We start from the raw sequence: 22,381 nt of genomic DNA on the forward strand, positions 1-22,381 counted from the left end.
TATTTTTTTTCCTTGTCCCCGTATACACCCTGCAGGAGAAATGAGAATTGCTTGTTATCTGAAATGATTTCTAAATACTATAAACTTCTATCATAACAGTTTTTACAAAAGCATTAACTGAGAATCACCTGAATACCTTACTCCTGCAGTCTGTCACATCTACAGATATGAAACACAATCGTAATTGAAGTCTTGTGATCTTTCCATTTTTCCTGAAGTACACTGAATATAAAAGGCGTTTAACTGTGCATAACACAAAGTTGTAATAGGTTATTTGAGTTCAGTCTACGAACAATAGGGTTACTTTACAATCGCTGTTGTCATGGACTGCAGGAAAACTACTAGCAAACAACAAGACAATAAATATGTCACAACAAGTACTGAAGGTTGAACAAACTACATGATTAATGGTAATCTATTTTAGCATGCAACTGGTGAACAACCTCTTATTACATTACACATTGGTTAATCTTCACTCTATGGAAGCGCATTGGAAATTTTCCAGAGAACCAAACACACATTCAAATGTGAAACATGCAGTTCTAATGAGTAAGACTTTTCTAGTCAATACCTTGAGAACCTGCAGAAGATTGTAGCATAAAAAAGATTTAATATTATTTTAGTTTTTGTCCAGTTAGTTTTCAAACATATAGAATAACTAATCAAATTATGTGACTTGGTACTGTCAAAATAAGATATTGAGAGAATGATCATAAAAATTATTGTGAATTACAATGATATGACTGCAGTTGTGTGATGCTACCTTCCAAATACATACTTTATCCATTAACAAAGTCTATTTTTTATGGTTAGACAACCAAAATTAAGACTAACATTCTTCAGTAATTTTTGTTTGTTTTATACCTGTACATGTGCCTCAATTTAACATAAAGTTGTAACAAAATAATGTGATGATTGCAGTGGCAGATCACTTCTTTCTTCCCCTGAGTTTTATAAAGCAATGGGTGCCTTATAAGGCATATCACAATTAATCATAATCATTCTCGAGCTTTAATTGCCTTCCTATCCTTCATATATATATAAAAGCTGCCACAAAGCAATTTCTGTGTATTATGAACATGGCTTAATAGGCACTGAAAAGTTCATTATACATGTAGACTTCACCTAAATGAGATTTTTAGAAATCGTTAACTAAAATGAACAGTAAAATAGTTTGGTCAAAATAGGCATCGCATAATAAACCATGAAAGTGTAATTTGGAATAGATGAGAGAAATTAAGATGACAAAAAAAATTACTCATAGATGCTAAACATACTTGCAAGAACCTTTCAGGTAGAAATAAAAAGTGTTCAGTTATCTAAATTCATTTTTGGATTCAGTGTACTGAGTGGTAAAGGGAGACTTTCTTCAAAATGTTGTTCTGTAACTTATATGGGACATCCAAAATGATCTCTAAAGGCTTACTGACTTAAAAGCTGATGTTCTGCAATGGGTATGCATGTGGTAATAGAAAAGTCTGTTACATTAAGAGTAGCTGATTATTAATTACTTATTAGTTACTGACTTGAGAAAAGGAAACACAATTTTCTTGGAATTTACTGATTTTATTAAATCAATTTTGGAAATTACTAAAAGACAAAATAATTAGTAGCACAGATATTCCTAAAGTTTAAAATGGTACTCAGATCAGATGAATCATAGTAGATTCTAAAAATGCAAACTTCTAAGAAATTTCATCAGTAATGAAAATTTGGTTTCAAATTGTGAGAGGAGACGGCGACATTATGAAGTATAAACATTGTAATCTCAATTACTATATAATACTTTCAAACCTTAATAACTTAATTAATACATAAAATAACAGAAAAGAGTGTGATTTGAAACTTACAAGTTCTGAGACAAGTGGTATGGACTTCCGCCGGGGTCGAATGTCTGGCATACTGTCGATGTTACTGTAGAATGTATTATCTCCAGGATGGCTGCACAAAAATTACAAAATCATTATTTCCCTCAAATGAATAACCTATTCTACATGTGAGAATTAAAAATCTGAATTGACTTCAGTTTTCAGATATCTTAACACCAAAGCCATTCTGTCATCTGTTACATACACAACAGGGTCAGTGTCCAGTAGTTGGCACATCATACTGTGTTTATCTTACTACACACACAATGTTTACAGGTAAAATAGAAAAGCTTTGGTGTCATACAAAGTTTAAAACAAGAGATCTCTATACTGGATGACGCCATAAAGGAAAACTGGTGTCTAAGGTTGAACAAACGAAAAGGTCATTACATGAAGCACTATCTCCAATAGCACAAGGATTAGATACGAACTATCCTAATAATCACTTTTACTTTAATTGACTTCAGGAAATCTTAATCTCAATCACCTGAGGGTGATATGAACTTCACTCCTTCTGAATATGAGTTTGGTGCCTTAAACACTGCATAACCTAACTCATTTATTCTGGAAAAACAGGTTTCTTATCCTCTTGTGACCTTTTTGATGTTTCTGTAAACCATGTCCAGCAGATGCTGAAATAGTTCATTGAAGCACACCATGAGTGGTTCCTTTCCCCAGTCTCTACCAAGTACTTTACCTATTTATGTGTGTGTGTGTGTGTGTGTGTGTGTGTGTGTGAGAGAGAGAGAGAGAGAGAGAGAGAGAGAGAGAGAGAGAGAGAGAGACTCCCATAAACCCCCTTCCCTGCTCCCCCCCCCCCCCCCACACACACACACACACAAACATACACAGACAGACTCACTAATGACATCCCCACAATCACGTCAACACTGACAGATCACAAGCAGTTTCTGTACCACTCAGATGAGGTACGCAGTCAAGAGAAGGGAAGGCGTTTGCTGTAAGAATGGTAGCGAAAAACTCGGAGATAGATGAGGTTGACACACGTATCTCTCAGGAGCAGTTACAATCACAAGACTGAATGGATGGAACACACAGGAGGGCGTCCAGTCATTTTATAAACCATTCCTCCTCTGTCCTGGCACTGCATTATCTCTCTTCCCCCCCCCCCCCCCCAAATGACCACTTCCCTCTCTCTCACACATACGCGGAATCACAGCTCACTAACTCCACTCCATCAGTATTGTTTTTATCATATTTAATCACCCTTTTGACAGTGCTGTTGACAGCCATATTTCTTCTCCCCCTCTTCTGTCTCCCACTACTTACATAGCTTCTCCTTTCTCCCACACATCTTTCCCTACCCAGCAGACACAGTTCTATACTCTCCTACCATACCCAGCAATCCATGCAAGTCACCTCGTAGAGGTGTGTGTGTGTGTGTCTAAAGAGCACCAAAGGTCAAAAGGTAGTGTTATTTAGTTCCGTATGTCAATGAGCCACACATATGTCTTCAGTAGGCATGTGTTCACCCATGTCACTCACATAAGGTAATAATATGGTATTTCATTATAGTTAGAGTGTTAGTTCTGTTTCCATATAAGTTTGCAAATACACTGTAATAATGTGAAATCAGTCAGTTTATAGCTTCCTATATCACATTATTGATTTTTATTTTATGTAAAAGCTAAAGCTCGCCATTTGTAAATTAACATGTAGTGCAAAATGCTTCAGTTTAACAACAATGTGAAGTGCAAAATGCTTTAGTTCAACAACAATAAGTGTGTTATCCTTTCATACTCTGTACAAGTTCGTAAATATGAATGCACACGTTACCTGACAAAGACAGCTAATGTTAAATCCAGGAAATAACTTATGGGTAGCATATGATTGGATCAAAGAACCTGATGAAAAACTTGTCAACATTGTGTGTACGCTGCATTGTCTTCTTGTGTGAAACTCTAAACACTTACAGCACGGTGCCCCTACGCCGCCCTGACGTTGGCGACGGCGCCCGTATACCGTACGGGCGAGCCTTTATTTGGCTCCGTAAGCGCGTCTCCGAAGCAGTTTCGCCAACTAATGTGAACGTATTTCATTCTTCTTGCGCAAGAGGCAAGCACTTATCGGCTCTCTCATCCTGCGAGCGGCTGTGATCACTGGAAAGACGAAGTTACCTGCCGTTCATTCACAGGTGTTTACGATTGTGAAAATATCGGGCAGCGAGCTGACGGAGGCAGAGATCTTAGATATTCTTTATGGAGATGCAGGATCTGAAATTGACGATTCTGACAAAGAGGATTCATACTCTCCAGGCAAGAGTACAAGTGATGATTCAGGTATATATATATATGTCCTAATTGCTCATAAAGTGAAGAATTCATTACCGCATTTTGAGTAATGTTCATTACTTCACTTGCATTTAGTACCTTTTAGTACCAATCTTAGCATTATTTTTTTCTATGCAGACAATGGTACAGACCGTCAGTCACCATCTGTGGTAGCTGGTCGTGTGTTGCTCACTGAGCACAGAGAGCGAGACTGGTCGGAGCCAGACGATCAGCCAGCACTGCCGGATTTCCAGGAGGTGGTTGGCGGAGCATCGCATTTTTCAGATGCCAATGAGGAGCTTCAATATTTTAGTTATTTCTTTGATGACGACCTTATTCAGATCATCAAAAGTGAAACGAATCTGTACGCTGGTAACGTTATTACGACAATGAAACGCAAAGGTAGCCTGAAAATAAACTCTGTTTGGCATAAGTGGTCGGCAGTAAAATTGCAAGAGATTTACTGAAGTATTATTTTGCATATGTGCGTCGTCCAATAGCCGAAAATCAGTGATTATTGGTCAACAAACCCGTTTCCGCAGACTGGATTTGCGAGTAAATTGTTGAGCCGCGATCGATTTTTCGCAACATTCGATGTTACACTTGAATGACAATGCTATGTTCATTAGCAGAGGCGAAGAAAAGGACGAGGCACTTAACAGAGTCAGGCCTTTGTTTGATTTCTTTGTGAATAAACCAAAATTAGTTTTCGTCCAGTCATGAATCTGACAATAGATGAGGCAATGTGTCCCTTGCGTGGTAGAACAAGCTGCAGGGTATACATGAAAAACAAACCCAATAAATATGGAATAAAATTGTATGCTCTCTGCGATTCATTAACTGGTTATATGCTAAACTGTGATGTATATACAGGTTCTGCAGGCAGTGTTGACAATAGTATCCAGGGCCTTGTAAAAAGGTTGTGTTCACAGTAGTTTCGCAAAGGACATTGCATTTATATGGATAGATACTACACCAGTCCATCTCTTTTGGACATGTTGTTGGAAAATAAAGCTCTTGGAGTGGGAACTGTAACGAAAAACTGGAAAGGTTTGCGACGAATATTCAGAACATTAAAATTTAAAAATAAGATAGTTTGTCAAAGGAAACTCCATCTCTTGGCAGTGAAGTGGAAGTCTAAACGAGATGTTTTTTGTCTTTCCACAAAGCATAAGTCTAACAGCACTAGTATTCAAGTGAGGACCAAAGGTGGAATAGCAGAAATTGTAAAGCCAACCGTTATTATTGATTAAAATAAGAATAAAGCTAGGGTTGACAGAGCAGATCAGTGCTCCAGCTATTATCCATTTGCCCGGAAAACTTTGAAGTGGTGAAAGCCGTTTTCCACTTGTTTATCGTGTCAACTGTCAACATTTTTATTTTATATAAGGAGAACACTAGGAAGAATGTACCCCTAGTAGACTTTATTCAGAGAGTGGGGAAGAAATTGGCCGAGAAGGGCGGAAATATTTTTCAGCGACAAGCCGCTTCATCCTCACAAATAGAGAGGACATTTGCAAGACACTTTCCAGAGAAGGTCTCACCCACTGCAAACAAGGTGAATACTACTAGGTATTGCAAAGTATGTTCAGACAGGGGGAAGAAAGAGACTGGTAAGCGCATCAGGAAGGAAAGTAGATGGTGGTGCAAGGATTGTGGCTTTGGCCTTTGCAACCCACAGTGTTTCCAGGATTTTCACACAAAGGCTAACTACATCTGAATTATTAAAATACTGTAGTTTGTAGGTACCTGTAGTTAGACAGTCCAGTGATAATGTCTTTTAAATTTAGATACAGTAATAATGGCATTACTCAAGAGAGAGATCATGTAAAACTTTTTTATCTACGATATTTTTGTGTTTTCTTCTTTAATTATTACAACCATTTGTATTTTATATTGTAAAATAAACTCACATTTATGTAAAACTCTTACTTTTTCCTTTTAAACGATTCAAGAACCATATTCATATCATTTTTCTGTTCTTTGCAATATAATTTCAAACATCCATTAAATATGCCAGTTCAGAACCAAGTGCTGGATGTAAAGAGGGCAGTGTTGAAAGTGTTAACAACATGGTCCCTATGTGAAGACAAAAAAATGAAAATTCTGAGAAATATTCAAGGAAACTGGAAAATCATACCCAATTAGCCATTCTTTCTACGATTAATTTTATGTTGGTTTATGTCTGTGCTCACGAGTGGCAAGCTCTGCTAATATTGTGGTTTATAGTAAAATTACCCATTATTCCCACAGCATGAAAATAAATACTTCGCTTGTACAATTATGTATTCTGAAGTACACACAAGCAGTATATACATTCAAGTACAGGAAAAGCAGTAGAGTTTTCTCAATACTTATTAGTGTCTAAACTATTATTACAACACAGTTAACAGCGTAGTTTACAAATACAACTTTTCATTTCTACCTCTTTTCCATGAATAAATCTGTAGACTCATTCCACAGCACCAGAGTTAATCTTCATCCTGATGCTATAGTGTATGTATATTTGACAGGGGGGAACTAAAATTAAAAAGCACTCAATTAATAGCTTTTATGGTTCCATTATATTTGTATGATACTGTACTATGAATTCACAAGGCACTATACAAAACGTGGAATTGGTAGAGTCTGTGATATAGATTTTTCAGAGACATTACTGGAAACTATGTAAGACATAAACCACAAATCAGAAAAAAAGCTGCTGTGCCTGATGGACTGTGTCAATATTCCAAAAAGCAAGTGTCTTGTTGACACTTTTGTCAAATTAAGTGGAAGCAACATTACACGCAGGAGTTTCCTGCAGTTCTTATGTATTTAACAGATACGGTACCGGTATCTACCGTATACTCTATGGCATGCTATATGCGTGACAGAACAATGCTGCCATCAGTACATCTAGAAGATGTCAAGTTTTAGCATTTGATGTTGTCTCTTAATCAAGCTTCTGAAAGCTACAAGGATAGTATAACAGCAAACAAATGAAGACTATATGCAATGAATTTCTGATCATGTTTTACACAGGACGAAGTACTGAGACCACTACTCCTTACAGAACATGGAAAGAACACGAATAATTACTAAATCGAATCTTATAAGGGTTCATATATAATACCAATAATTACATTTTCTACAAGTGAGATAATTTAGGGTGCCAGAGGCAAAACATAAAATTATCCTCTATGGTTAAAAGCGTTAATTTGCAACTTGTTCTCACAGGTTTGTTACCTCTGATGAGCAACAATGTAGTCTCTATCATAGTCAAAATAAGTGATCCTTACAAATAAAAGTAATCTTTACACACAATTAATCTGTCCATAGTAAGGCTTTATTGCTATTGTTCCAAAAGTGCCAGAGATTCCCTGCAATGTAATTATAATATACATGTACTGCAACTTTCTTTGATCATCCGACCTCTCTCAAGTTGATCGTTTCTTGAACAGGATTAGGAAACGACGTAACTATCGTGCAGTCGAAGCTATATGGTACACATACATATACAGCTTGCATTCAATTTCCCTTTTTCCTCTAAATTGCAAATATGGATACTCATCACTGATATCAGTGACAAACACTTTCCCATCCATTCAACAATGCAGTCAAACGAGTACCTACATCGACTACGTTATGCAGCAAACCAATTAAAGCAAAAAATTTGCCTTAATCGCACAAAAATATTTCATAGACTTCAAGAATACCTTGGGAACTGGATAGTTACATGAATTTAAGACTAGAAGAATTGTACCATCTCAAACAACCTCTACCTTACTGTATTGTATAGTATTGAATTGTATTGTATTGATCCAAGCAATCATAGTATTGTACAGTTGTACATATAATATTGGACAGGTCAAGACAGCACATTCACAAGTAATTTTTACAAATTTATTTTTACATTATTTTGTAGTGAAGAAATTATCTATCTTAAACAAAATACTCAATACAAATCAGGGAATTGTACAGTTGTACATTTGATATTGGACAGGTCAAAAGAACATTTGTAAGTAATTTTTAATAAATTGATTTTACATTATTTTGTAATGAGGAAATTATCTATCTTTAACAAAACAGTAAATACAAATGTTGTGTAGTAAAATACAAACAGCCAATACAAATGTAATAGTAAAATAATCCAGTATGTTTCATAGACATGCACAGAATATAATAATACAGTATACTTCATAGACATGCACAGTATATAATTTTCAGACCTAATTGAACATTTATTATAAAATTGTTTGCAATTTTAACCCCTTTCAAAAAAATGATCAACTGTATAAAAGCATTGGTCCAAGATATACTTTTTTAACTTATATGGAGGGCTCTTGGGTTCTTTGTTGCTTTGATTTCATTTGGTAAATTATTATACATTTGTATCCCAACATTTAAAACAGTTTTTTGGTAGCAGGTAGTTCTGGACTGAATCATATGTAGTTCAGATTGCTTTCTTGTTGCATAGTTATGAATATCTCCATTGAATTTTAATGTGCGGTCATTGATTAACAGGTATGGCTTGACAGATGAGACGATATTATAAATGCAAGCAGAGGGCAGTGTCATAATGCCATTTGTTTTGAAATGCTGTCTACCTGATTCGTTATGTCTTAGGTTACATATTATGCATATCGCCTTTTTCTGCATTTTGAAAACATAACTACCTCCAGGTGAGTTCCCCCAAAATATGATTCCGTAATGTAGAGTGGAAGTAAGCATAATATACATGTATGAGAACAGATTTTGTGACGAATTTTTTGAGTATTCTTAAAATGTAACACACAGTTGATAGTTTTTTTGAGATATAATTTGTGTGAGCCTCCCACTTAAGATTTTCTTCAAGCCGTTTGCTAAGAAACTTGACAGAGCCCACACATGTAAGCTCTTGGTTATTTAGAATCACATTGGGCATTTATTGTTTTTGGGATCAGAGTCTAAAGTTGATGTACATTGTTTTATGTATATTTACAATCTGTTTGTTCTGGTTGAACCATTTGCTGAGTGATGACATAAGCAGTTTAATTTTTTGGTTGTGGTCCTCTGTTATTAGTATACTCGTGTCATTGGCAAATAGTGTGCTATGTCCTGTACCAAGCTTTGTGCTTATATCATCAATGTATAGCAGAAACAGTATGGGTCCCAGGATTAAGCCTTGTGGCACACCATATCTAATAGGCATTGTGTCAGAGGAGTGTACAGTACATTGATGGGTGGTTGTATTCTTTTTTCCAAAAGTAATTTCAACTCTTTGTAATTTGTTTGACAGGTAAGATTCCAACCATTTGTTTGCAATTCCTCTTATACCTTTATTTGCTAGCTTCTTAAGGAGTATGGTATGGTCAATTACATCAAAGGCTTTAGATAAATCTAAAAAGATACCAGTAGAGATTTCCTTATTATCCAGTGCTTTTAAGGTTTTGTTGAGATACTCATAAATAGCTGCGATAATCGTCTTTTGTTTTCTAAAACCATGCTGGTGTTTTTTTAATGAGGATAGTTTATTAGTAAAGTCTTCCAATCTGTTATAAAATCATTTTTCAAATATTTTTGAGAATGAACTGAGTTGGCTATGGGACTGTAATTGGCTACATCATTTTTACGTCCCTTTTTGTGAAGTGGGTTAATTTGAAAAGTCTTTAGTAGGTCAGGGAAAACTCCATTTGTAAAGGATGCATTTATTGTGTGGGTTAGGGGATCTACAATGGATTCTCCACGTTTCTTTACAATTAAATCAGGAATGTTGTTACTGCCACTGGAGTATTTATTATTTAGTCTTTTTATAGCTGTAAGCACTTCAGTATTAGAGACTTTGTGAAGAAACATTAATGCCTGTACTGGTATGGTTTCCATTAGTGTTTGGTGTTGAGTATTTGGTCTGTGGCAGTTTTTCTGTATCAGGTTTTCTGCTATTTTGCTAAAATAGTAATTAAAACCATTTACTATTTTGTGGGGATCTGATGTGACTTCATCATTTTGGTTTAGTTTTAATGTTTTGTTTATAACATGCTGCTTACTGTTTGTTTCATTTTTTACAACTGTCCACATGCCTTTCATTTTATTGTTAGATGCCTTTATAAATTTATTATTGCATAATTTTTTTGCTTGTTGGATTACTTTTCTGTAGATTGCAAAATAGGTCTTACAATATGACCTCAACTGATCATCGACTTCATGGTGTTTCGTCTGATTTTTTAAGTCACTTTTTTTTTGGCTGGAGATCCTTACCCCTTTTCTTACCCATGAGTTTGTGTGTTTGTTTCCAATTTTCCTGGATTTCAGTGGAAATGCAGTATTGAAGTGGTGGAGAAATGTTTCATGAAAGGAATTAAATATGTAGAATGAGATTTTCACCTGCAGCGAAGTGTGCACTGATATGAAACTTCCTGGCAGATTAAAACTGTGTGCCGGACCGAGACTCGAACTCAGGACCTTTGCCTTTTGTGGGCAAGTGCTCTACCAACTGAGCTATCCAAGCATGACTCACGCCCCGTCCTCACAGATTTACTTCTGCCAGTACCTTTGGAAGGTAGGAGACGAGGTACTGGCAGAATTAAAGCTGTGAGGACGGGGCGTGAGTTGTGCTTGGGTACCTCAGTTGGCAGAGCACTTGCCCGCGAAAGGCAAAGGTCCCGAGTTCAAGTCTCGGTCCGGCACACAGTTTTAATCTGCCAGGAAGTTTCAATTTAATATGTAGTTTACAACATTTTCTTTATAGACCTCTGCCCAGTTTTCAGCCCTTAACAGATAGTTAAAAAGCCTTATATTATCATCATTAAATTGTCTTTGCATTTTAGTTTTTGTGGGATATTGTCATATGTAATTAAAGTCGCTCTTAGTATTTGTGCTTCATGGCCTCTGTAACCTATGCTGATGACTTCGATTGAGTGGTGTAGTTTGTCTTTGTTTATGAAAAACTGATCTAGAGCTGTTTTTGAATTTTTTGTGATCCTGGTGGGTGTGTTTACAGTTGGGGATAGGTTGAATGAATTTGTAATATTCAACAATTCATCCTTGTTTTTTCCAGGTGTGAGGATGCTGATATTAAAATCTCCACTTATTAATAGAATTTTGTTTAGTGAGTGAATTTTTGTGATTAGTGCTTCGAGGGAGTGATTAAAGGTTTGGATGTTCCCGTCAGGCGCTTTATATACATTCAGTATCAATAGGTTATAGTCTGTTAAGATAATTAAGGAGAATTCAAAGTCTGATTCTATTTGCATATTATTGTACCTTGTGAGGCTTCTGTAGCTTAATTTTTTTTTTTTTTTTACATAGACTGCTGTTCCTCCTCCCCACCTGTTCCTACAAGAATAACCAGCTAGAGTAAATTCGCCAAGTGGCACTTTTTTAAATTTTGTCTTCTGTTAACCAGTGTTCGGTAATACAGAGAACATCTAAGTGTGACTTTGTTTTTTGGAAGAGATCTATTCCTAGTAACTTATTAAACATTGACTGCATATTATGGTGTAATACTTTAAAGGATAATAGTGACTGTTTTCCAATGGAATGAGTTTTGACACCACTCACCGGGTTTTCTTGTAGTTTTGGTTCCTGAAGATTTTGCTCTGCATTTGTTTTCCTTTGGTTTGCTGCTAGCAGGGAGCTACTGGTGTTCTTGCCCATAAAAAATCCTGGCTGTAGGCTGGAGGTCTACGTTTTCGTGTTGAAGATCTTGTCACAGTTTCCAGTGGTACTGATTTGGAGTATGGCTGCACATTTTTTGCTGTTTCCGCTTATTTATTTTATTTCATTTCAAGAATGTCGTGGGCTGACTGATTTGTGGCACTTGACGAGATTTTTGCACAGGATGTTGGTGGTAACTTGGTGCTGACTGTGAAGACTGTGAATAACTTCTTTTCTAACACTGTTTCTGATGTTTTCCTTGATGATCCTGACTGCATATTCACTTTTGGCTTTGTTGTTTCAGCTGCAGTATTGCTCATTCTTCTGAGATTGTCCACATATATGTTTGATGTCCTGGTGTAACACGTTTTATGGCACTTCTTGTTAACAGTGGACTTTTGATGGCATTCAGCAGATAACACACAGTTTCTTTTTCCCATTTTTATGTAAGTGAAGCCTATGCCTAGTGAAGTCTTTCCGTTGGAGGAAGCTATTTGCATCTAAAACTCTGGTGTGTTCACTGTAAGACACCTTCTGCATCAAGTGACTATTCATTCCGTAGATTTTGCAGTTTTCATTTGGCATGTCATATCTATGTGGTACCGTGCATAGAATTAGTTGTGTGTGCCTAGATTTTGCAATGGTTTCATCTAGTGATGCAATAAAATCATGTTTTGATCCATTAATATCCTTTGCACCAGCTAAGAAGAGAACATAGTCATTTTGTCCTAGACTAGACGTCTACTCTTAAACACAGTTGCAATAACTTTTAGCCATAGATCTCACAAACCTCAGGAAATATATCAGAACATCTGAAATGACAATGAAAGTTGTTAAGTGCATTTGCTCATATTTCGCTTCTAGCAGATGTTCAAAAATTTGTTTCGAGTATTTTTCCCTCGTGTATTTTTCGTGTTCAATGAGGAAGGGTAAGTCTTCATTCCTAGTACGTTTACACTTGAAATTTATGAAAGATATATACTAGATGTTTGAGTCGGAACATGTCATGCAAGGTGCCTATCACCAGTATTAGGTTTATATGATTTGATGTTGAATGAATTTCTCGACAAATTGCGACCCATGTGCATTAGTCTTAATACTTTCAAATTTAATGAAAGGAAACCAGTATCTTTCTTACTTATTAAAAGCAACCATAATTATGCCCCATGGTTCGTTTAATTCTTGATTAGTGGAACACTTTTCTTCATCATTGGACGTCTGATTGGGCAGAAGGGAGGGAGGAAACCGATTTGATGCCTTTGATGGTTCGGAAGGGGGAAGGGAAAAAAGCTCTTGGGGTTCTTGCAGAATTGCAGTGTGAAGCTAGCCCATATTTCTACCTAATGCGTTTATCTGCAGATTTAAATCGTTACGACAATATGGTTTGTGGTTATAGTTATTTATAGCTAAAACTGTGTGCCCACAAAACTGCAGTTACATGTCTAGACATGGACTCCTTGATCTGTTGGAAACGTTCTGGAGGGAGATTGATCCACACATCATGCAGTGCTGCCTGTAGTTGTCCTTGAGTAGCTGACTCTGGGTTCTTCAAGCGTCAGCCTCCCATGGAGGAAGATGCAGTCTGCGCTGGTTACCGGCTCCGCGGATGTGAGAAAATCTTATGTTTTGTGGCCCTATTTTAGTTGTAAAAATATCTTTTATTTCGTTGTTTCATTCTGGGTTGAGGGCTGTGCGGGTAGCTAGAGAGCTTATGGGCTGGGCCTGACCATGCATACGCGCATGTTACCGCTAGAATAGCACACAGCATTTGAGACAGTGATATATGGAAGAGCATTGTTAACATAGCTCGTCGATCACTAAACTGTTTTTGAACGATTTGGTTAGGCTGCGTAGGTTTTCGTCAGTTATTATTTCGTGTTAAATAGAGATTTGAGACTGTAAAATAATGAAAACCTATCCTTTATTAGCGAAGGTACGTGCTGTCATCGTCAAAAAATAATGTTGTAGATCGAGGAGATACCCAGTTTAAGGTCTGATGGATTCAAAATAGAGTTTTTCGAATAAATGTGTAAATGAATGTATGTACAAACCCAGAAACGGAACTTCTCACGATTGTAAAAAGTTTAGTTTTCAATTATGATGAGAATTCTGATGACAATATCACTGAAGAAATTCTACGTGTGAACAGATTTCTACAAACTGCCGAAGTTCCAAAACAATAATCTCTCGGTTGGAGCTCTTTTAAGTTTCTTTACAGTTCGTGGTTGAATATTAATATTCCGAATCTGTTCCCATCCTTATTTTGGCGTTAATATTTTCACAACTGTGTGTTTCTTTAGTGCGAAGTGAAAGGAGTTTTTCACAACTTATATTAACTAAGAATTATCATAGGGGCACTATCAGTCAAGCACGACTCTCTAGTTTGTCAAGTTTGTCAATCGAAAATAGTGTGACTAAAGGTGTCGATCTGATGACATAACTTCAAAATTTCCAACAGAAAAAGTTAGGTACGGTTCTCACTGGGGTGATATAGTATGCAATACAGTGCTCAATGCGACTCGCGTTGTGACGCAGAAGCAAGCCGCGTGATGGACCGCAAACAAACGTAGTTGCAGCATATTAATTGGTTCACACTTGGACGACAGCAATACAGCGCCGATACGATTGTTGTGTCGTCGGACGCAAAAGAGTTGTTGCTCCACGCTAAAGCATTGAGCGATACACATGGAGGGAGCTTTCAAGTCATCTGACTTAAGAAAACTGTTTTGTGTATATGAAGCAATGCTACATCTGTTTCTGGTAGAAAGTTTCTCATTAATACCTTTAATTTTCACGCAAAAAATTAACAATCGCTGTATTACAATATGAGTGTGATCTTAGCTATGTAACCTTCCTCATTCGATTTTGAGGAAACTATTCGGTTAAAAATGTAAGGATGTAGAGGCTTGTCTCACTAGGGGTAAGATAGATACTGCCTACAGGAAAATTAAAGAGACCTTTGGAGAGAAGGGAACCACTTGTATGAATATCAAGAGCTCAGATGGCAACCCAGTTCTAAGCAAAGAAGGGAAGGCAGAAAGGTGGAAGGAGTATATAGAGGGTTTATACAAGGGCGATGTACTTGAGGACAATATTATGGAAATGGAAGAGGATGTAGATGAAGACGAAATGGGAGATAAGATACTGCGTGAAGAGTTTGACAGAGCACTGAAAGACCTGAGTCGAAACAAGGCCCCGGGAGTAGACAACATTCCATTTGAACTACTGATGGCCTCCGGAGAGCCAGTCATGACAAAACTCTACCATCTGGTGAGCACGATGTATGAGACAGGCGAAATACCCTCAGACTTCAAGAAGAATATAATAATTCCAATCCCAAAGAAAGCAGGTGTTGACAGATGTGAAAATTACCGAACTATCAGTTTAATAAGTCACAGCTGCAAAATACTAACGCGAATTCTTTACAGACGAATGGAAAAACTGGTAGAAGCCGACCTCGGGGAAGATCAGTTTGGATTCCATAGAAATGTTGGAACACGTGAGGCAATACTGACCTTACGACTTATCTTAGAAGAAAGATTAAGAAAAGGCAAACCTACGTTTCTAGCATTTGTAGACTTAGAGAAAACTTTTGACAATGTTAACTGGAATACTCTCTTTCAAATTCTGAAGGTGGCAGGGGTAAAATACAGGGAGCGAAAGGCTATTTACAGTTTGTACAGAAACCAGATGGCAATTATAAGAGTCGAGGGGCATGAAAGGGAAGCAGTGGTTGGGAAAGGAGTAAGACAGGGTTGTAGCCTCTCCCCGATGTTATTCAATCTGTATATTGAGCAAGCAGTAAAGGAAACAAAAGAAAAATTCGGAGTAGGTATTAAAATTCATGGAGAAGAAGTAAAAACTTTGAGGTTCGCCGATGACATTGTAATTCTGTCAGAGACAGCAAAGGACTTGGAAGAGCAGCTGAACGGAATGGACAGTGTCTTGAAAGGAGGATATGAGATGAACATCAACAAAAGCAAAACGAGGATAATGGAAGGTAGTCGAATTAAGTCGGGTGATGCTGAGGTAATTAGATTAGGAAGTGAGACACTTAAAGTAGTAAAGGAGTTTTGCTATTTAGGGAGTAAAATAACCGATGATGGTCGAAGTAGAGAGGATATAAAATGTAGACTGGCAATGGCAAGGAAAGCGTTTCTCAAGAAGAGGAATTTGTTAACATCGAGTATAGATTTAAGTGTCAGGAAGTCGTTTCTGAAAGTATTTGTATTGAGTGTAGCCATGTATGGAAGTGAAACATGGACGATAACTAGTTTGGACAAGAAGAGAATAGAAGCTTTCGAAATGTGGTGCTACAGAAGAATGCTGAAGATAAGGTGGGTAGATCACGTAACTAATGAGGAGGTATTGAATAGGATTGGGGAGAAGAGAAGTTTGTGGCACAACTTGACTAGAAGAAGGGATCGGTTGGTAGGACATGTTTTGAGGCATCAAGGCATCACAAATTTAGCACTGGAGGGCAGTGTGGAGGGTAAAAATCGTAGAGGGAGAGCAAGAGATGAATACACTAAGCAGATTCAGAAGGATGTAGGTTGCAGTAGATACTGGGAGATGAAGAAGCTTGCACAGGATAGAGTAGCATGGAGAGCTGCATCAAACCAGTCTCAGGACTGAAGACCACAACAACAACATTCGGTTAAAAAAATTGATTTCTTTGTATCTTGTCGTTTGCTATCATAGCTTGATAATGAACTCTTTTCCTTGTTTTCTTTCCCCTACTGCCCATAGTTACCGGCTTCCAAATTAAGTAAAACACAGCACGTATTTTGAAAATGTAGCAGTAAAAAGTGTAGTCGCTGTCCATTATACGTTTGTACATGTTAGCTCATGTGCATGTTAGGTCATGTGTGCAAAAGGTAACTAACATATCGATATTGCTTTTAAAGCTGGAAGGACAGTCATACCTCTTTCCACTCTTAAGTAAATACGTGACACGTTTGGAAGTAGCCCACACCAAGACTGACAGCGACACACCACACGCAAGACTATTGCCACATGCTGTGTCTTGTTACTTCTTGTGTCTTTCCTGTGGGAATACGAGTGTCACACAGACAACTGCCAAGTTGCCATATTCTTATTGGAACTTGTCGTATCGCCTCAGCGAGAAACATGTCTAAGGAGGCAAAGATTCTAAGCTGCATTTTAAAGTCATTTATCACTAAAAGGGCCTTTGGTTATTTGTACTGCTTGATTAATAATCATTTAAGCTGTTTCATTTATAAAAGTGGCTTATTTGTTTCCATTCACAAAAATAGTTAAGATTATATTGTGCTCACTTAGACACAAAAATCTGCTTCACCAGAAAAATTATTTGATGTTTTTGTGGGGTTGTTGGGGCTAGAGAGAGTGAAGAGGAGCGGGAAGTGGGGTTGACAAGTTAAAGTTCTGAACCAGATGCCAACTACCTAGGCAAACATCCATTAATTAGGAGATATTAAAATGGAGGGAGGGGAATCTGCATTGGGAGGGGTGATTCCGACACAAAGTACCGTTATCAAAGATGGCGGCCGTGACGTCATCCAAGATGGTGGCCGTGATATCACCCGAGATGGCGGCTTTTGGCGAGAAATTTGTATTTTGTTGGGAAGATAGGTCACTAACCTAACTCCCCCCCTCCCCCAGAAAAATAGTGGGAAGTTCAAATTCCAACAGGATAATGCATCACACCTAAGAAAAATGACAGGAAGATAGGGCTCTTGGGCTACCTCCTCTAACATAAGTCATCCAACCGCCACCTCTTCCTAGAAATTGCTGGAAAAAGGACGCAGCCTGTCTGGGCTGCTGGGGAGAGTAAGGAAGGAGTGTAATTTATTTTGGAACATTTTATTTAGGGATGGAGTAAATTTATCAGACTGACACAAAATACTCGCCCTGATGTGCTTGGGGTCAGAATACACAGTCTGCAGACCTGTAAACTACTTCTAAGTAACGCTCTGCAGACACGCAAACAACTCCAAACTTAAAGAAATTATTTCAGTACAGACTTGCAGACTCCTCCGAGATAATGCAGCACAGTGATGTGCAGACATGCTAAGAACTCGTAAACTGTCCAAATAGCGCATAGCACAGCCTACGGACAGAATCCAACAGACACGGAATCAATGCACGCAGACACCATCCGCCACACCCTGTCCAGTAGAGCGCACAGGAGGCTAGCAACAGCCCCTGTAAAGTGACGCGGCCATCAGCTGTCAAACCATGTACAGCTGCCCTCAAGCATAAGACGGTGACATCCCTTTCATACCTGGTACCTGAGAAATTCCTATCGAAATACGTGATCATGTAGGCGCCATGATGATGTGACCAGATGGGAGCACAAACGCTTCAGGGACACATGCGCTGTCACAGCCACGAGCCACTGCTGGATGTTGGCGAAAACTGCCTCTATTTTCAGGTATGCAGTCAGTTTTATACTGACGTCACAGAACTCAAAGGCGCGCTCACACAGCTCTCATTTGTGAGACACCTCTGGGCAGCAATTGTCTTTACCATTGACGACAGAGTAGCACGACATTAAAGTCAAGTCTAACCGTGCTTTTTTTTAACTGCCCAGAGTGACTGATGCAACGGCGTGAAATGCGCACACATAGCTACAAACCCTCGCAAGCGCATCCAACATTGTTCTCAATCTTATACTGATGTCACATGACTATGTAAAATATAAGAGCCAAGCCGACATCGCTGAAATTATATAGTGTCCCAGAAATAGTTAACGCTCGCCTTCTTGATGTCTCAGCTTGCATGTACGGAAATTGTTGCCCTAACAGAACAAAGAGCGTGGTATAATGCCGAATGCACGTGTTACCCTTCCTGCTTTCAACACACACAAACGTTCCCTCCACTATGTAGAGACTCCGATATCCCAACACAAAGGATGTGAATGAATCAAACATTATGACTGGCTCTTATCGAATTTACCCACCAAATTACTGATACCGCTGGTATTGAAGCACTGTCCGCCTTTTTTCCTTCTGCAGACGAGACTTTCAGCGGTTATTTTACACAGATCGTCATATTGCACTGGCAATTAAATCTTACAAACTACCATACATATAATCAAATACGGAAAGACGCCTACTTAATTAAACTGCTCCCCCACCGAGGACAGGAGCTCGAATATTAGTACGCAAAACAGATCTCCAACCCAGCAATATATCACCGCATACCGTGTCGATATAGTAAACATACAATTCGTATCCTGCGCCAAACAAAATCATCCCTTTTACTTCATACTTATACCGTGAAGATGGACAGTACTGTATATATATTCCTTACAGCACTAGATTTTTTTCCCACAGCCAACGATCACAAGGCATCCACCCCCAACGCGCGATCAGAGCACCCTCAGCGAACCGAAGTCGCTCTCTGAACTGTTCTACAAATTCGGGACCGTTTCCCCCAGCACAAACACGTTTATGTTCTGCTCCGAACCTGCATCCTTGCTTGCTCGCTTTTCTACACACATCTCCAGACTCGGGGATTACAAGAACACACATATTTTGTTTGACATGGTTCGCCATAATTTTATAACATTTTCGCGGTGCTTCTCGATAACAAACACTAGGCAGCATCCTACCGATCTCTCTCGCAACATAATTCCGAAGATATGGACTGGGAATTATTTCTATACAAACCCGCCCTCGGCACAAACACGTTAATGTTTCTGCTCCGAACCTGCTTCCTTGTTTGCTCGCTTTACACACATCTCCAGACTCGGGGATTACAATAACACACTATTTTCTCATGGTTCGCCATAATATTATACCATTTCCGTGGTACTTCTCGATATCAAGCACTAGGCAGCACCCTGTCGATCGCTCACGTAATATAATTCCGAAGATATAGACTGGGAATTACACTCCTGGAAATTGAAATAAGGACACCGTGAATTCATTGTCCCAGGAAGGGGAAACTTTATTGACACATTCCTGGGGTCAGATACATCACATGATCACACTGACAGAACCACAGGCACATAGACACAGGCAACAGAGCATGCACAATGTCGGCACTAGTACAGTGTATATCCACCTTTCGCAGCAATGCAGGCTGCTATTCTCCCATGGAGACGATCGTAGAGATGCTGGATGTAGTCCTGTGGAACGGCTTGCCATGCCATTTCCACCTGGCACCTCAGTTGGACCAGCGTTCGTGCTGGACGTGCAGACCGCGTGAGACGACGCTTCATCCAGTCCCAAACATGCTCAATGGGGGACAGATCCGGAGATCTTGCTGGCCAGGGTAGTTGACTTACACCTTCTAGAGCACGTTGGGTGGCACGGGATACATGCGGACGTGCGTTGTCCTGTTGGAACAGCAAGTTCCCTTGCCGGTCTAGGAATGGTAGAACGATGGGGTCGATGACGGTTTGGATGTACCATGCACTATTCAGTGTCCCCTCGACGATCACCAGTGGTGTACGGCCAGTGTAGGAGATCGCTCCCCACACCATGATGCCGGGTGTTGGCCCTGTGTGCCTCGGTCGTATGCAGTCCTGATTGTGGCGCTCACCTGCACGGCGCCAAACACGCACACGACCATCATTGGCACCAAGGCAGAAGCGACTCTCCATCGCTGAAGACGACACGTCTCCATTCGTCCCTCCATTCACGCCTGTCGCGACACCACTGGAGGCGGGCTGCACGATGTTGGGGCGTGAGCGGAAGACGGCCTAACGGTGTGCGGGACCGTAGCCCAGCTTCATGGAGACGGTTGCGAATGGTCCTCGCCGATACCCCAGGAGCAACAGTGTCCCTAATTTGCTGGGAAGTGGCGGTGCGGTCCCCTACGGCACTGCGTAGGATCCTACGGTCTTGGCGTGCATCCGTGCGTCGCTGCGGTCCGGTCCCAGGTCGACGGGCACGTGCACCTTCCGCCGACCACTGGCGACAACATCGATGTACTGTGGAGACCTCACGCCCCACGTGTTGAGCAATTCGGCGGTACGTCTACCTGGCCTCCCGCATGCCCACTATACGCCCTCGCTCAAAGTCCGTCAACTGCACATACGGTTCACGTCCACGCTGTCGCGGCATGCTACCAGTGTTAAATACTGCGATGGAGCTCCGTATGCCACGGCAAACTGGCTGACACTGACGGCGGCGGTGCACAAATGCTGCGCAGCTAGCGCCATTCGACGGCCAACACCGCGGTTCCTGGTGTGTCCGCTGTGCCGTGCGTGTGATCATTGATTGTACAGCCCTCTCGCAGTGTCCGGAGCAAGTATGGTGGGTCTGACACACCGGTGTCAATGTGTTCTTTTTTCCATTTCCAGGAGTGTATTTCTATACAAACCCAAAACTTTAGCTAGCTGGAGCATGCTCTAGACCGCTGAGTAACTAGAAACAAACAGACGAAAAATGATATTTCCAGCCACGAGTACCGATGTCGGTGATGTAACAGATTCGAAATCATCCCTTTAATTTACAAGGTCAACTAAGGTGTTTCTCACGTCTAGAAAACTGGCAAACATGTCTTCCACATGCTAGATGCACACCCCACAATCGATCTTCTCTCAACTAAATAAAGGCGCGAAATGTGCAGAAACAGTCGACCGAACAATTTACATGGGAGGGAATAACGGTCCAGTGCAAACGCACCTCCATACACAATCTTCTCAAATTTCGACTTGATCACGAAATTCACCCAACACATACTAAGTATTAGTTCGCTATTCGGTCGTCTAGAGGATGGCAAAGTTAGCTCAGATACATTCCTAACCTCCAACAGGTCTCTGCACTTGGATGGCTGCTGCCGTTAATGGGAAACGTGAATCATTCCCGCACAGGTCGCCGACGCGGCAGACCGAGCATGCACAGGTAGAATGAATCATCCTCAGAAATCGGTCACATATATATTTTATCCCTGTGCTTACAACTAAATGTTACGATCGCGGTCTCAATTGAAAGGCATTCGACAATGAGCGAAGTATCCGAAATACACCCTACTGAAGGCTGAGGCTGTGGAAATGGAAATATCTGTACCTTCCATACGACTGGACCTAGTCATTTCCTTTACACATTTCGGAACACACATACATTATAAGCCTGATGCTAAAATGCCGACAAATCACGTACCCCTCCACTACTAATAAGTAGAATAGTTGACGAATAAATGATTCCACACGATGCAAAATAATACTGACCGAAAATCAACGATGGGTGGGCATATCTCTTAGGTTTTTCATGCGAGTGCTACCACTGTGTCTTAGAAAGAGAGATGTAATCGGCCAGATGTTAAAAAAACCAGATCGCAACAACTACTGTATGTTACTGTCACAAGCAGTCTTGGTTCTACAGGTGCACACAAGTATCCATGTTAAAAGCTATACCCACTTTACAAATCGAGGTGTGACATTAACTCTTCTGAATGAGGTGTTTTTTTTTATTTTTTTATTCAGGCAAATACCATGACGGTGATCGTAGGAATGTGATTATCAGACCAACATGTAGCCCCCAATGCAACCTCATGATAAAATTACCGCATTTTGAAAGCGATTCGGCTAAGGAATAGATAATTCTATAGTATTTGTAGCGCATTCTGTCTCGATACCATATCAAAGGTTCCACGATATATCCACTGAGTTAT

At 39.6% G+C, this 22,381-nt stretch overlaps 1 protein-coding gene across 1 annotated transcript in view; it reads right to left on the bottom strand.

Annotated features, from left to right (window-relative positions):
• Positions 1–22,381, bottom strand: part of LOC126095361 (protein unc-13 homolog C) — a 657,358-nt gene that overhangs the window by 437,170 nt on the left and 197,807 nt on the right. Inside the window, exon 7 of the mRNA XM_049910168.1 lies at positions 1,851–1,941. Within this exon, the coding sequence (XP_049766125.1) occupies positions 1,851–1,941 (91 nt within the window). The remainder of the gene's footprint in view (positions 1–1,850; positions 1,942–22,381) is intronic.

This window comes from Schistocerca cancellata, chromosome 8 (assembly GCF_023864275.1).
Source record: "Schistocerca cancellata isolate TAMUIC-IGC-003103 chromosome 8, iqSchCanc2.1, whole genome shotgun sequence".
NCBI classification, from domain to species: domain Eukaryota; kingdom Metazoa; phylum Arthropoda; class Insecta; order Orthoptera; family Acrididae; genus Schistocerca; species Schistocerca cancellata.